Consider the following 13,114-nt stretch of genomic DNA (forward strand, 5'->3'; position numbering starts at 1 on the left):
CTCTGGTTGTTGACTCCCCATCCACGTCCACATGCTCATCTTTAGAACCACAGTTTAGGCCTGAGGATATTCTTTGAGCTGTCCCGTTACATCCGTTTCTATCCAGTAGCTGCAGATCCCACGTACCTGAAAGGAGGGTGTTTGTGGAGCAGTGCACACATGATCCTGGCAATGGTCACTGGTTTGCATTAACTTCTCTAAAGTGTGGTAACAAGCAATGAGCTAGAACGTAGTGGGGAAGGGGGAATTTGAGGTATGGCCAGCAGGATGAGGAAGCTGATTTTACCTCCCTGCTCTGCTCTGCTCACTTGAGAGCCCACCCAGAGCACTGCAGGAAGGGAGACACATTGATCTATTTGAGTGGGTCCAGAGGAGGGCCAGAGAAACGATCAGAGGGCTGGAGCACCTCTCCTATGAAGAAACACTGAGGGAGTTGGGGTTGTTCAGGCTGGAACTAGATCTTTAAGGTCCCTTCCAACCCAAATCATTCAATGATTCAGTATTCAAACACGCAAGCTTGTGGTGCACATCCTGGCTTTTCTTGTGCCCCTGGTGTTTGCCTCCTGTTTGCATTGGTTCATTTGTTCTTCTGCTTCAGGGGGATCACAACCAGAGCTGGTGTAAAGCTGTGGCTGGGAGAGAAGGGCCTGTGCCCTTAGGCACTGGGGTGTTCCTGCTGCTCCACCAGCCCCGTGAGGCTCTGTGCTGGGGGTGCAGTGATGGTGTTGGTGTGTAACTGCTGCTTCTGCCTCCTCTCTGCAGGAACATCATCACCATCGCCGTGTTTTATGCCCTGCCCGTCATCCAGCTTGTCATCACCTACCAGACGGTGCGTTGGCCTTTGTGGGCTGTCCCCAGGGCTTGGGGTCATCCTGCCTTTAAACGTGCTCTGTGGCTGCGTGGTGCAAGGGTGACAGCTGCAGTGAAATTGGGGTCACTGAGGAATCCTGCTCTGTCTGTGAGGAGCAGTTTACTTTAGCTGCTCTGTACCAGGTTTTGATCACTGTTGCTAGCTTGTTATTCTGCTGCAGTTGTTCTGCTATTTCTGCATGGTAAGCAGGGACTGCAGCTCTCTGCTCCTCTGTTTTCTTTATCCTCCGATGCCTCATTTAGGGCCTATTTCATTTTAGAGGCAGGAGGAACCTGTTGTTATCTCTGAAAGACAACCGAAAGCAAGTACAATTTGCTATGATACGAGTGATTTCTTCCAGTCCTTGCTATCCTGCTGTTATTCAGAGATTTGCAAGTGGATCTGTTTCTCATCTAGTTCTGTCAGTGCTGTCTGGTGAGAGCACACAGCGTGTTTTCTCCAAAAACCGCTGTCAGGTCTGTGGCCTGTAGCAACATCTTGGCCCCCATAAAAGCTTTGCCTGCAGATGTTGGTACTCCCCGTGCCAGTGCTACTGCTAGGCTGCCTCCTGGTCCCTACATACCTCTGCATCTGACTCCACAGTGACTTTCTTCTCAAACACTGGCACCTGGTCCCCGCTCTGCCCCAAGTACTGAAGCTAGGCGAAGAGAACAAAACTGACCAGCTGGGTTTCAAACAAGTCAAGGGCTCAGCCAACAGCAGCTCACCCCAGTCCTGTCGGAAGCACCCTGAGCTGCTGCCACAAGCTGTCCTGTTTTTCAAGACCTTGTGGATCCTGAGCTACAGTGGCTCATGAAAACCTGCAAAGTGTAGTGGCTGCAGAGCTGCAGCCCTCAAGTGCTGTACATGCAGTTTGTCACTTACACCTTGTAAATGTGCTGTGTTTGCACAGCACAAATGCCTCCAAGCGGGGAGGATTTGCTAACATCAGGTCTCCCACCTCCTTTCTGTGCAGGTGGTGAATGTGACAGGCAATCAGGACATCTGCTACTACAACTTTCTGTGTGCTCATCCCCTCGGGGTGCTGAGGTGAGTGAGCCCTGTGGTCACTGCATTATTGCCTTACGCATCCAGGGTGCTCATGCTGTGTGCAGGTTGGGGTTTTATCCTTACAAGGTTCACACTGACCATGCTGATAAGACCTGCTGAGAGTTTAGGGCTCTAAACAGAGTCCTCCTGAGTTTCTGTTGAGCTCAGCAGTGGCTGAGCAGTTCAGATCAAAGCAGCCTTTCTCTGACCTAATATTGGACTGCAAAGAGAACCCAGAGTTGGGAATCTCACAAAAAAGTATTAAATCTACCAAGGCAGATGAACTACTCGACCTGAAATTATAATCCAGTGTGTAAAACCGGCAGGTGTTTGGCAGCTGCTGAGGTGGAGGATGAGGAGGGAAGGGGGGACAAAACGCATTCAGTTTATTGTGGCCTGGGGTTCAGCCTCCTGCTGCTAAACTCGTCCTTGTCTTAAACTTTCTTCTTTCCTGCAGTGCCTTCAACAACATCCTCAGCAATGTGGGCCACACGCTGCTGGGTTTCCTCTTCCTCCTCATTGTGCTGCGCAGAGACATCCTCCACCGTCGGGCCATGGAGATGAAAGATATCTATACCCTGGTAGGGAACATGGTTGCGTGGGGCCACATGGAGGGAGGAAGGGAAGGCAGGGTGAATTTGACAACCAGAGCATGCACAGTGGTTTTCAGTTTGCCTGCCTTGCTGGAGGATTGAATCCTCCTCTTTTTCCTTCCCTGAAAAAGGGTGGAGGTGAGACGTGTTCCTGCACACCCCCCCACTTTGCTGCTCGCAGTGTGTCTGTGTTGCTGTGGTTACCCAGCCTGGACTTGCAAGGACAGGGAGATGAGTAAAGGAACAACTCCTGTGGCTGTGGCTCTTTCCCTGGTGTTTGCTGTGGAGGAACAGGGACAGAGGTCTGGGAGCACATCTGGATCCCTGTTTTGTCCCATGATGTGGCAGTGGGGAGAAACATCTGTCTTCTAGAAAGCAGTAGCAAGAAGACACAAAGCACTGTATGCTAATCCGGAGGAATTTGGCTCTTCGAGCTCTGAAGCAGAGCTTGTAGTAGTCAGAACCTTTGCAGTCTCTTCAGCATGCCCTGGGAGATGATGGAGGAAATCTGCAGCCCTGTGGGCAGTCATGCTGGTGATTTCTGGAGAGAGACAGCTCTTTTGCTGGCTTGGTAGCAAGTAAAGGCCTTAGCAGATTTAGGGATCTGGTGCTTATGGGCTTTCAGATGAGATCCCAGCCAGATCCTGATGGAGATGCCTTCTCAGCTGTGTTGATGGACTCTGCTACCCAGGTGCCTTTCACCCCTCACTGACCGCAAGAGCAAGGCTGCTCTTCTGGGTCCCCATTTTTCTCTGTTTTGTGCAGGATGTAGCACAGCACAGCGACAGGGCAGGGACACTTTGTTCTCAAGGTGTCAGTGACAAGGTCATCTGAGCTCTTCAGACCAGGGGCTTGTGTGGTTAATGTGGATTTGCTGCCTGTGGATCCTACCAGCCACGCAGTGTGGCTACAATTGCACACAGGCTGAAGGACACGTGTGGGGGCTAGGAGGGATGAAGTGATGGAGAATGAAACTTTGCTTGTAATCAGGATGGTGAGGACGCTTTCTGTACAGCTCTGTTCTCTTCCAGGACTATGGGATCCCGAAGCATTTTGGTCTCTTTTATGCTATGGGCATCGCTCTGATGATGGAAGGCGTGCTCAGTGCCTGTTACCACGTCTGCCCTAACTACTCCAATTTCCAGTTTGGTAAGCTGAGTTGCCTTTTCCTTCTTGTGCTGGAAGTAGGATAGGCCATGCTCTGTCTCCTCTTGAATTGAGCCTGTTTCAGGGCTCAGTCAGGAGGTAGAGAGGCTTTGGATGATGGCGATTAATTCATTTTGGCCTCCTCTCCAGACCTTGGGACTCTGGTAGTGTGCTGTTGGCATGAACTCCCCTTGCCTTTGTTGCTCAGAGCCTGAAGATAGCAAATGCACAGCCTGAGTGGCTGAGTGCTCAAGCCCAGGAAGCCTCTGTCTGCCACTGCAGTGGAAACTTTCCTCTGTGGGGCCCCTTCACCTTCCTGGAGAAGAGGAGGCTTGGGGAGAAAGGGGAAATCTTGCCTGCATGCATAAATTTCAGATGAGAGGGAATGAAGGTGATGTAACCACGCTGTTCTCAAAGGTGCCCAGTGACAGGATGAGGACAGGAAACTCCATTCAAACGCAAGAAAATGTTTGTTTTTTTTTGTAACTGGGAGGGTTGTCTAACACTGGAATGGGGTTGCTGAGAGTTTTTTGTTGCCCCGGAGCATGGTAAGTGTGCTGCAAGGCAGCAAAGCACAAGCTGCTGAACGATGCAGTGCAGTGTCAGGGATTCGTGCCAGCTGGCCTTGGGTTTGACCCTGCTGCCCCATTTCTCTGCACATCCTATGAGCAGCTTTCTCAGCCTGCTGGCGGTACCTGCTTTTACTTTTTATTGTGTTCCCTCCACAGACACCTCCTTCATGTACATGATCGCAGGACTCTGCATGCTTAAGCTCTACCAGACTCGCCACCCAGACATCAATGCCAGCGCCTACTCTGCCTATGCCTCGTTTGCTGTGGTCATCTGTCTGGCCGTCCTCGGCGTGGTATGGCTCCCTCTTACCTACGTGCTCTGGGAAGGAGATGGTGTGGCTGGAAATATGGCTTAAATGCTCAAAGGACAGGGGACACCAGCAGAGCTGGGTAAAAGTGTGTTAAGCAGCTGCGAGAATTGGAATTTCTGGTGCTTTTGTCTTTTTCCTCCTTCCTTTCCCTGGTCTCACAGGGATGGGAAGGGCACAGTTTACCTAGGTAGGCTCCTTTTCAGGCTTTGCCCTCTACATTCCCTCCTTCCCAAGGGGGAAATTCATGCACCAAGGTGTCTGTGTACAGGCATATGGCTGGTGAACTTGAGGATTTCCAAGAATCTCTTGATAACTTTGCTAGATTTGCACAAACACTGTTCAAAACAGGTTCAAAACCTTACATTTTTATTATGGGATGCTATATGATTTTTTGTGAGGTATTTTTGAAGTTGCAGGGTGGAGCTTATAAGCTGTATGTCTCTCTTGCTCCATTCATGCAGAGACTTTCTGCTTGCTTTTTTTCTCAATGCAAAAGGAAAAGTTCAGGCATGTGCTGTGGCCCCAGGGGAGGGGAATGTGTGGTCACAGCCTGCCAGCAAACTGGAGTTTCTGGACTTTTCAATGTATAACTGAAATATTAATGTTTATTAATATTTTTGTCCAGCGTTTTGTGCAGTAACAGCTTTGTGCAGCATTAACTTGCATTGATAGGTCACTTCCAGTCTTAAAATAAACCAAAAGCCTACAATTACCCGCAGAGCAGCTTTATACTTTTGGGATTGCAGTAGTGCACTTGGTGTGCTGGTAATGGTTGTTTAAAGTAATGCTTGGTTCTCTGACTGCATCTGTAAAATCCAGCTCCTGACCAGAGAGCTGCTGCCCAGCTTGGCAGGGAGAGTTTGCCTGATCTGGGAGTCCCTGTATTTCTGTTCCCTGAGCCAGCTGCAGTCCTTCTGAGCTGTCACCCTTGGCTGAAAGGATGTTCGGGAAGAACAGCCCATCCTCCTGAAGTGCTGAGCTCCTCTCGCTCTCCTGAGCTATGTTTGGATTTATAGATCTGTTTTGGCTTGGAGGATTTGGGGGTTTCTCTTCCGTGCTCAGTGGGGTTGTCTAACGCACCGTGGTGACACAGGAGAGAAAAGGATCATCCTGCTGGTAACAGGGCTCAGTTTGCTTTTAACATGTCTTTGCTTTCTTTCAGGTGTTTGGGAAAAATGGTATGTGGTTTTGGGTCATTTTCTCGATGATCCATGTTCTGGCCTCGCTGGCTCTCAGCACCCAGATCTACTACATGGGCCGCTTCAAGATCGGTGAGTGCTGTGGCTGAGCCCTCTTCCCCTGGGGCGTGCAGGTGCCTCCTGCTCAAACCCATGTGAGCCACCTCAGTGGCATTTGGTGCAACTGTGAGGCCTGCCCTGTGGTTTGCTCTTTATATTCTGGGTTATCCTGTCCTCTCCCTCACCTGTTGCTCTTCCTGGCCTCTCAAGTCCTCATGCTGCTGCTTCCCAGACATGGGAATCAGCAGGACCCAGCTGCTCTGTGGTGCCAAAAGAGCTGGGCCTGCCATACAGCTGCAGCTTTCCCTGGTGCTGTGCTCAGGGGGGTGAGCCAGATAAACCCCCCTCGTGGGGTGAGAGGGAGGAGGTTTGGTGGGGGTCCTGGTTCTCGTGCTCTGCTTACAAACGTGTTTCTCCTTCCTCTTCTGCTCCTGTCTGCCTCAGATGGCCCCGATTCAGGTAACTGGGAGCAGCTCCCGTTCTTCTCTGAACTGACTGAACAGCAGCTGAGCGGCTGGGGATGCATGGATGTGAGGGGTGGGCAGGCCCAGGTGCCACCTGGAGAAGTGAAGTCAGTTTGGCAGCAGCTGTGCTGCTCCTCTGCAGGAAGGGGACAGTGTAGCACAGGAAAGCTCCCACCTCTGCATGGGAGCCTTCTCGAGCTCCACATTTGTGACTTAAGAGGGGTGTTCATGTGCATGCATGTCCGTCCATCCCCACTGCCCCTGCTGGCTTGCCAGTGAACTTTTCACAATGATTTTGGGAGCAGGAGTGGCTTGAGCTTGTTCCATGGGAAGTACTTCCTACATACCCATCTGCCCTAAAGAGACATGGCTGCAAAGCCAAGCTGTGTAAGCAGGATGTTGGGTTTTTAACCTGTTGTTTTGGCCAAACACTGTCGACATCCCCTGGTGGCTGCCCTTCTGCTCAGCAAGGGCTGCTCCCAGAGGGCAAGAAATGAATGTGTGGACACCCTGACCTCCACGCTCCGGGTCCTCTGTTAGCTAGGGGGTGCCTGCATCTTTCTCCTCTGGGCACTTTGGAGCTCACTCCACCAGCTACACTGACTTCTCTGTCCTCTTCTTTGTCAGACTTGGGGATATTTCGTCGGGCAGCGATGGTGCTGTACACAGACTGCATCCAGCAGTGCAGCCGGCCGATGTACATGGTAGGTGATTTCTCACATGGCAGCACCTCCCTCAGCGTTTGGTCACCTCTCCTTGGATCCACCAATGTATAAGTAGCTACAGATCTCTCCTGGAGCTGTTTACCCCCAGCAGGACCTCTCTGATCTAAGGTTTGGTGAATAAAACATCAAAGCAAAGGTGATACAAGCGTGATTGTATTTGCCTTTGCTCTTCCTCTCTGGAGACATCAGTTCAAAGGAATTGGTTTAAGGCTCTGTGCGGCACAGTCTCTACAGGGAATACAGTGACTACCACAGCCATGTGGCTTACACAATGGCTATTGCTGCTACAGCACCTCGGGGCAGACAGTGTTTAAAAAAATCAAATCACAAAACAAAACACAAACAAACAAACAAACCCCAACAACAGCTAAACCAGTAGCTGTTACCTTGTATCCCACTGATCGCTTTCCCTTGGGCAGAGAGCATTAATTAATGTTTGAAGCCAAATGAAGTTTTTTATTTATGGGCTACATTTATTTTTTTTTTTAATTCCCCGGTTTCACAATAAGCCTCAGACTGAATTTTGCAAGCAAACCTTGGTGCACTCAGGCACAAAATAAGCCTGGCTGGCCTGAAATAGCCATGTCATAAAAGCAGCTGTGTAAGCATAAATGCACATGCCCCACAGATGTAACCCTTCTGCCATAGTTAAAGTTCTTCCGTTGCTAATGGTGAGACTGGTGAAAAAGGGCTCTGTGAATATGTGTGGGAAGCTATCCAAAATTTTTCCAGCTTCCTCTTTCAAATGTCCTTCTTCTGTGCAATAAACTTCATATAAATTGGTGTGGGGAGAGGAATCGAACGAGGAGAACAGTGGGAACTTAGTCAAAAGGTTTACAGACAAATGAACCTCCTGAGACTGATTCTTAAGTGATGGGCTGGGCCTTTTATGTAGGTGTTTAGTCTCTGTTTTGCAATGCTCTCCTCAAATCTGTGAGGGCCAGAGCAGTGCCCAGCTGCGACGTGCTCCTGTGGAGCAAAACTGTGCCAGATGCATACAAGCTTACAGGAACCAGACTCCAAATCCTCATATAATGGTAACCTGAATTTCTGAGGCAATTTCTTGTTTCCTTCTGCTTTCATACTCTCACCAATGTCTTCTCTCCAGGACAGGATGGTGCTGCTCATCGTTGGAAACCTGGTCAACTGGTCCTTGTAAGTGGTGGGCTGCGGGTGCCTTGGGTACTTGTGCATGTGGGCAGAAGGATTCGGTAGGGACCTGCAGGTGGGCTGTGTGCTCCTGAGAAGCCCTTTGCTAAACACAGAGATCTGGGGCCAAGCCCTCCTGAGTGAGATGCATTTGGCCACGGGGTGGAAGCAACCCAGCGCCTTTCCTTGGACATCTCTGGTCGCTCTCAGTGGATGAATGTGGAGGATTCTGTTTCATTTTGTGTTTCAATGGGGAACAGGGCTGAAAACTATTTTCTGCAGGAAACTGGGAGGCTGCAGCAATGTCCTGTGGTCTGGGGGGAGCTGCAGGTGTTGATCAGTTTGGGGACGTACCCAGTCTCCAATGAAAGAAGCTGTCTAATGTCTCTTCTCCCCTCTCTCCCCTCAGTGCTATCTTTGGGCTGGTGTATCGGCCCCGAGACTTTGCCTCCTACATACTGGGCATCTTTATCTGTAACCTGTTGCTGTACCTGGCTTTCTACATCATCATGAAGGTAAAGAAGGGAGCTGTAGCTGCCTCAGGGTTGTCTGCCTCTGAAAGGGAAGGAATAAACCTCCTTTTGGCCATGGTCTGGGCTCCTGCAGTGCTGCAGAAGGGCACGGGGAGGCCTTGGTGGGGCGTGGGGTGGGACTAGGGGCATTGGGAAGGGGATGCTGTGCAGTGGTTGTCTTCACGGTAACAACTGGACTGCATCTTCCTGGGGTGGGCGACCCTTCATGGAGGTAGGCAGCCCTGTGTGTGGCTCTGGCCCCTGGGAAGCCCCCGTGGTGAGGCCGCATCCCTCCCTGCAGCTCCGCAGCTCCGAGAAGCTCCTGCCCATCCCCCTGTTCTGCATCGTGGCCACAGCAGTGGTGTGGGCAGCTGCCCTCTACTTCTTCTTCCAGACCCTCAGCAGCTGGGAGGTAATGTTTCCCTTTTGCATTCCTTCTGCCTGTGCCTGTCTCGCGTCACCTTTCCTTCCTGTTGTTCTTTTTCTACAGAAATTAAAATAAACTAAAATTCTGTGGGCAAAAATGTTGCCCTCCCCAGGTGTGACGCATTACATCGCGTTCCTCCCATGTTCTTGCTTCATGTCCAGTCACCACAGTGCTTTTTCTTAGCTTCCTCAGGGAGGGGTAGAGCAGGGTGCTCTCCGGAGGGCTCAGTGTGTCTGACAGGGTCCTGCTCTCTCCCCTAGGAGACTCCAGCAGAGTCCCGGGAGAAGAACCGGCCGTGCATCCTGCTGGGCTTCTTCGATGACCACGATGTCTGGCACTTCCTCTCCGCAGCTGCTCTGTTCTTCTCCTTTCTGGTAGGCCCTGCTCTCAGCTCTGCTGTATGGCCTCACCCTCTCCTCCTTTTCCTTGTCCCTCCAAGTGCACATGGAGCTGCAGCCACCCTACAACACCACAGAAGTGCTCCAACTTCTTGGTTCCGCCTCGAGATGTCCTTCCCAGTGGGGTGCTCCCTTGCCACTGGAATCAGGGCTCACCCTTTCTAATTTGCCTTGCCCCAAATCCCCTCAGGGGCTGTGGGTCACGCAGCCAATCTCCCCAGCTGTGGCCGGCCTGTGAGACCTGAAGCAGCCTTGTGTTTCCCTCCTTAGGTCCTGCTGACCCTGGATGACGACCTGGACACGGTGCGCAGGGACAAGATCCCGGTCTTCTGAGCGTGGGGGCGTCCTCGAACCCCTGGGCTGAAGGCGCGGGACCACCGGTGCCTGTGGGGAACGGGCTTGCTTCAGTGGCCTGCAGCCCCGTGGGGGCGGAGGAGCCAGATCCCACAGCGAGCACCAAGGGGTGCTGGGGTAACCGAGGCAGGATGGGGAGGGAAGATGATGTTTGCTCCTCCGCTACCGCGCCCTCTGGGGCAGGCACGACCCAGAAGCTGCGACCAGCGCGCAGCCCTCTGTCTCGTGGGTGCAGCGGGTCCCGGAGGCAGCGAAGAGGGAGGAAACAGGAGGTGTACCTAACACCTTTGCTTCCCTTCCTCCCTGCTGATGTGCTCGGCTTCCTCTCCGGTGAGCCTGAGAGGTGCAACCCAGCTCCTCCTGCATCGGGGCCTGCTCCCTGCAGGCTGCTGCCCTTGGAGGGTCCCTTTTGGGAGCCCAGGGGTTGCATTTGGCTTCTGTCCCACCGCTGCCCCAGCGTGCAGAACAGCTGCTGGGTGAGCAAAGGATCCAAGCCAAGGTGGTGGCCGGGGACTGCTCGCTCTTCTGCGGGAGAGGCTCCTCCTGTAGCCGGTGGGGAGCGACGGTAACAAGAGGAACATGTCCAGGGGCTGCAGCGTTGGAGGTGGCTGGTGGGCTAAAGCCGCTCACCAGTGCTCTGCCAGGGGCAGAGCCTCACCTTGCTGTCGCAGCCCCTCTCACCCACACGTGTTAAACACCTCCCACCCCTTATCTGGCAGCTCCTATGCAACTGCTTGTCAGGGCGGTGGTCTCCCTACAGCACCAAACATGCTGTGACCATGAAGGAGATGGAGTGGTGAAGGCACAGCCCTGGGTGCTGTGCTCCTTGGTTCCTGCTCCATGGCCCAGCCCAGGAGCCTTGCTAAAGGGGTAGGGGGGAGTAGGGAAGCTGTCCAGCAGCCTCAGACTTTCTCTTCCTGCAAGCTTTGGGAAACTTGGCAAAGCAGGTTCCCATAATTGCCGGGGCGCAGGGGAGATTTTGGGGACATTGGGGTTGAGCTCTTTGTCTAGAGATCTGGACCAAACTTTTACCTCCCCCATTTCTTCAACTTTTCTGCATCTGAAGTTTTTTAATGTCTTCACATTCTTGTGATCCTGAATGATCAGTTATTTAAAAGAAAAAAAGAATGAGATGTGAATTGTTGCAGGTGTTGCATCTAAAATGTGACCTGCTTTGCTAATTTTGGATTAAAAACTATTCTTTAAGGCCTGCTGTCCTTATTTTTGTTATCTGACCTTTTGTTTTTTCCCTTGGTGTATATGCATGTATTCAGTGATGCAACGGCTCCGTTCCAGTTGTGTTTACCAAAGTAGAAGACTCTGGTAATTTCCTACTCTGAGAAGTCTGTATCTCCTAGGAAGGTTTTGGACTAACTGGTTTTTATTTTACTTTTTTTTTTTTTTTTTTTAAAGTTGGAGTTTGTCAAGACGGTCAATAAAATGAATGTTCCTGGCTCCCTGCTCTGCAGGTTGATCTGAATTCTTCCCGCTACAGCTCTCAGCAGCGGCAAGGGGAGTGCCTGGGGCAAGGGACGCCTGCTGGCATCCTCAGGTGTCACTAAGAGCAAGCAGTGACCCTCGCAAAGTTTCCTGAGCCTCTGCTTGTTCTCTTTGCTCCAGTTAGCCCCATGAGGACAATTCAGTGGGGAACAGAGGCTCTTGTTTGGCATGGCAGCCCCTCCAGTGGAGTGCTGAGCTGGGTTTTAACGCTTTGGGCTTGCTTGGGCTTGCTTGCAGGCTTGCTGTGCAGATGGAGTTGTGTATTTTCGGTACTCGGAATAGGCATGAACAAGGTCAGGTTTTGCAGACCTGTTGCTAAGCGTGAGCTGCTCTTCCTTCAAGGTATCAGCGTGGGCTGCAGAAAAAAAAAGATGCCACTTGCTTTTCTCTGAGAAGCGCCTGCAGAGGAGGCTCAGGCTGAGGAGCGTCCCTGCTGTCTATCCAGCCACCCTGCAGCCTTGCCGTCTGTTCTTGGTCTAGCTAAAGCGACAGAATCCAACACTAGCTACACAGGCTTGCCTGCAGCTTCTTTTTTCTTCTCCATAAGCAGAGACTGCAGGGAAACCTGAGGTGCAAAAACCCCAAATCCTTACTGCTGAGGGCAGCAAACTGGGCCACTCTGATCTGGGCTTCATAGTGGGGCTGCGGAGATCCATCCCGCTCGGCACAGCTGTCAGCTTGCTGTACCGATGGAGACAGTTGGGTTTCTGTACCTAGAAGTGTATGAATGTTTGGCTATAGATATGCATATATATATAATGTGTGTATGTATATATATATATATATATAAAATACATTTTTATATGTGTGTGCATACACACACATTTGCAACACACGCTCTGTGCTACCCTGTCCTGCTACCCACAGATGCAGGGGCTGCTGCAGGAGCCCAAGTTCTGCACTTCCAGTTCTCTGCGCAGCGAAACCGCCGCCCGTGGCAGCAATCTCTGTGTGGCTCAGGAGGCTGAGGTGTGCAGGATGTGCTCTTCCTGGAGCTTTAAGGTCAGGCAGCAATGCTCGGTGATGGCACTGAGTGCTGCCAGCACCTTCTGTGCCCTCTCCTCTCTGCCTCTTTATTCCTGGCTCCACGAGGAGGAGCAGAGGACGGAGGCAGGGCTGCGTGGGGGCACCTGAGGGCTGTGTGAAGAAGTCACTTGGTGAGGTGAGTCAACAAGCAAGCAAGGCAGTGCTTTTGGGGCAGGACTGGAGATGTGGCAGGAGAAGGGAGAAAACTTCCTGATGGAGTCCTCACCGTGGGCCTTGCGCTGGCCAGCTCCGGTTCTAGCAAGTGCCTGGAGAAGTGCAGGCCAAGCCCTGTGGGGGCCTTTGTGGTGGGTTTACGCGGCTCTGTGTGGGCTACACTGCAGTGCGTGGGCTAAATCCTTGGTGCTGGGAGCACAGAGGGGCTGAGAACATGGCCCGTCAACACCAGCAGCTGGCGCATCACGAAGTGGGCAGCTCTGGCCAGTGCCTCCAGTGCAGTTTCTTACAAGATTTTGCAGACTCTGCCTCCCTCAGACCCCTTGAGACAGGGCCGGGCAGGGGAGTGACGTCAATTTCAGAACCTGTTGATCTTGGCAGGGTGTCAGGATCCTGCTCTTGGTGGGGCTGATCCAAAGTCCTGTTTGCTCTCTGTGCTGCTCAGCCGGGTGCCGGATGGCCTTTTGCCTGCAGAACTGCTTTAACCTGGGTTTAGCTGAGGAGAAAAAGCGGCAGCTTCGCCTCTTGTAGTCTCAGAGGTTGTTCCAAGCCTGCTCTTGTTGCTAACCAAGAAGCTGGTCATGGTCTCTGAGAGCAGAAACTGCAGTGTTGAACAGCAGTGGGA

The 13,114-nt window shown here is 52.0% G+C and overlaps 1 protein-coding gene across 5 annotated transcripts in view; it reads left to right on the forward strand.

Moving 5' to 3' along the window:
• SIDT1 (SID1 transmembrane family member 1) overlaps window positions 1-11,408 on the forward strand; it is a 37,616-nt gene extending 26,208 nt beyond the window's left edge. For 4 of the 5 annotated variants that reach the window (XM_082751500.1, XM_082751502.1, XM_082751503.1 and 1 more), the window contains 12 exons: window positions 763-829; window positions 1,827-1,900; window positions 2,358-2,481; window positions 3,525-3,642; window positions 4,368-4,504; window positions 5,685-5,793; window positions 6,852-6,928; window positions 8,058-8,104; window positions 8,508-8,613; window positions 8,912-9,022; window positions 9,298-9,411; window positions 9,706-11,408. In XM_082751500.1, coding sequence (XP_082607626.1) covers window positions 763-829; window positions 1,827-1,900; window positions 2,358-2,481; window positions 3,525-3,642; window positions 4,368-4,504; window positions 5,685-5,793; window positions 6,852-6,928; window positions 8,058-8,104; window positions 8,508-8,613; window positions 8,912-9,022; window positions 9,298-9,411; window positions 9,706-9,768 — 1,147 coding nt within the window. In that variant the 3' untranslated portion in view covers window positions 9,769-11,408. The remainder of the gene's footprint in view (window positions 1-762; window positions 830-1,826; window positions 1,901-2,357; window positions 2,482-3,524; window positions 3,643-4,367; window positions 4,505-5,684; window positions 5,794-6,851; window positions 6,929-8,057; window positions 8,105-8,507; window positions 8,614-8,911; window positions 9,023-9,297; window positions 9,412-9,705) is intronic. The other variant, XM_082751501.1, reaches the window with a different exon arrangement.
• The last annotated feature ends 1,706 nt before the right edge of the window (window positions 11,409-13,114 follow it).

Source organism: Aythya marila (genome assembly GCF_965140915.1).
Source record: "Aythya marila genome assembly, chromosome: 1".
Lineage (NCBI taxonomy): Eukaryota > Metazoa > Chordata > Aves > Anseriformes > Anatidae > Aythya > Aythya marila.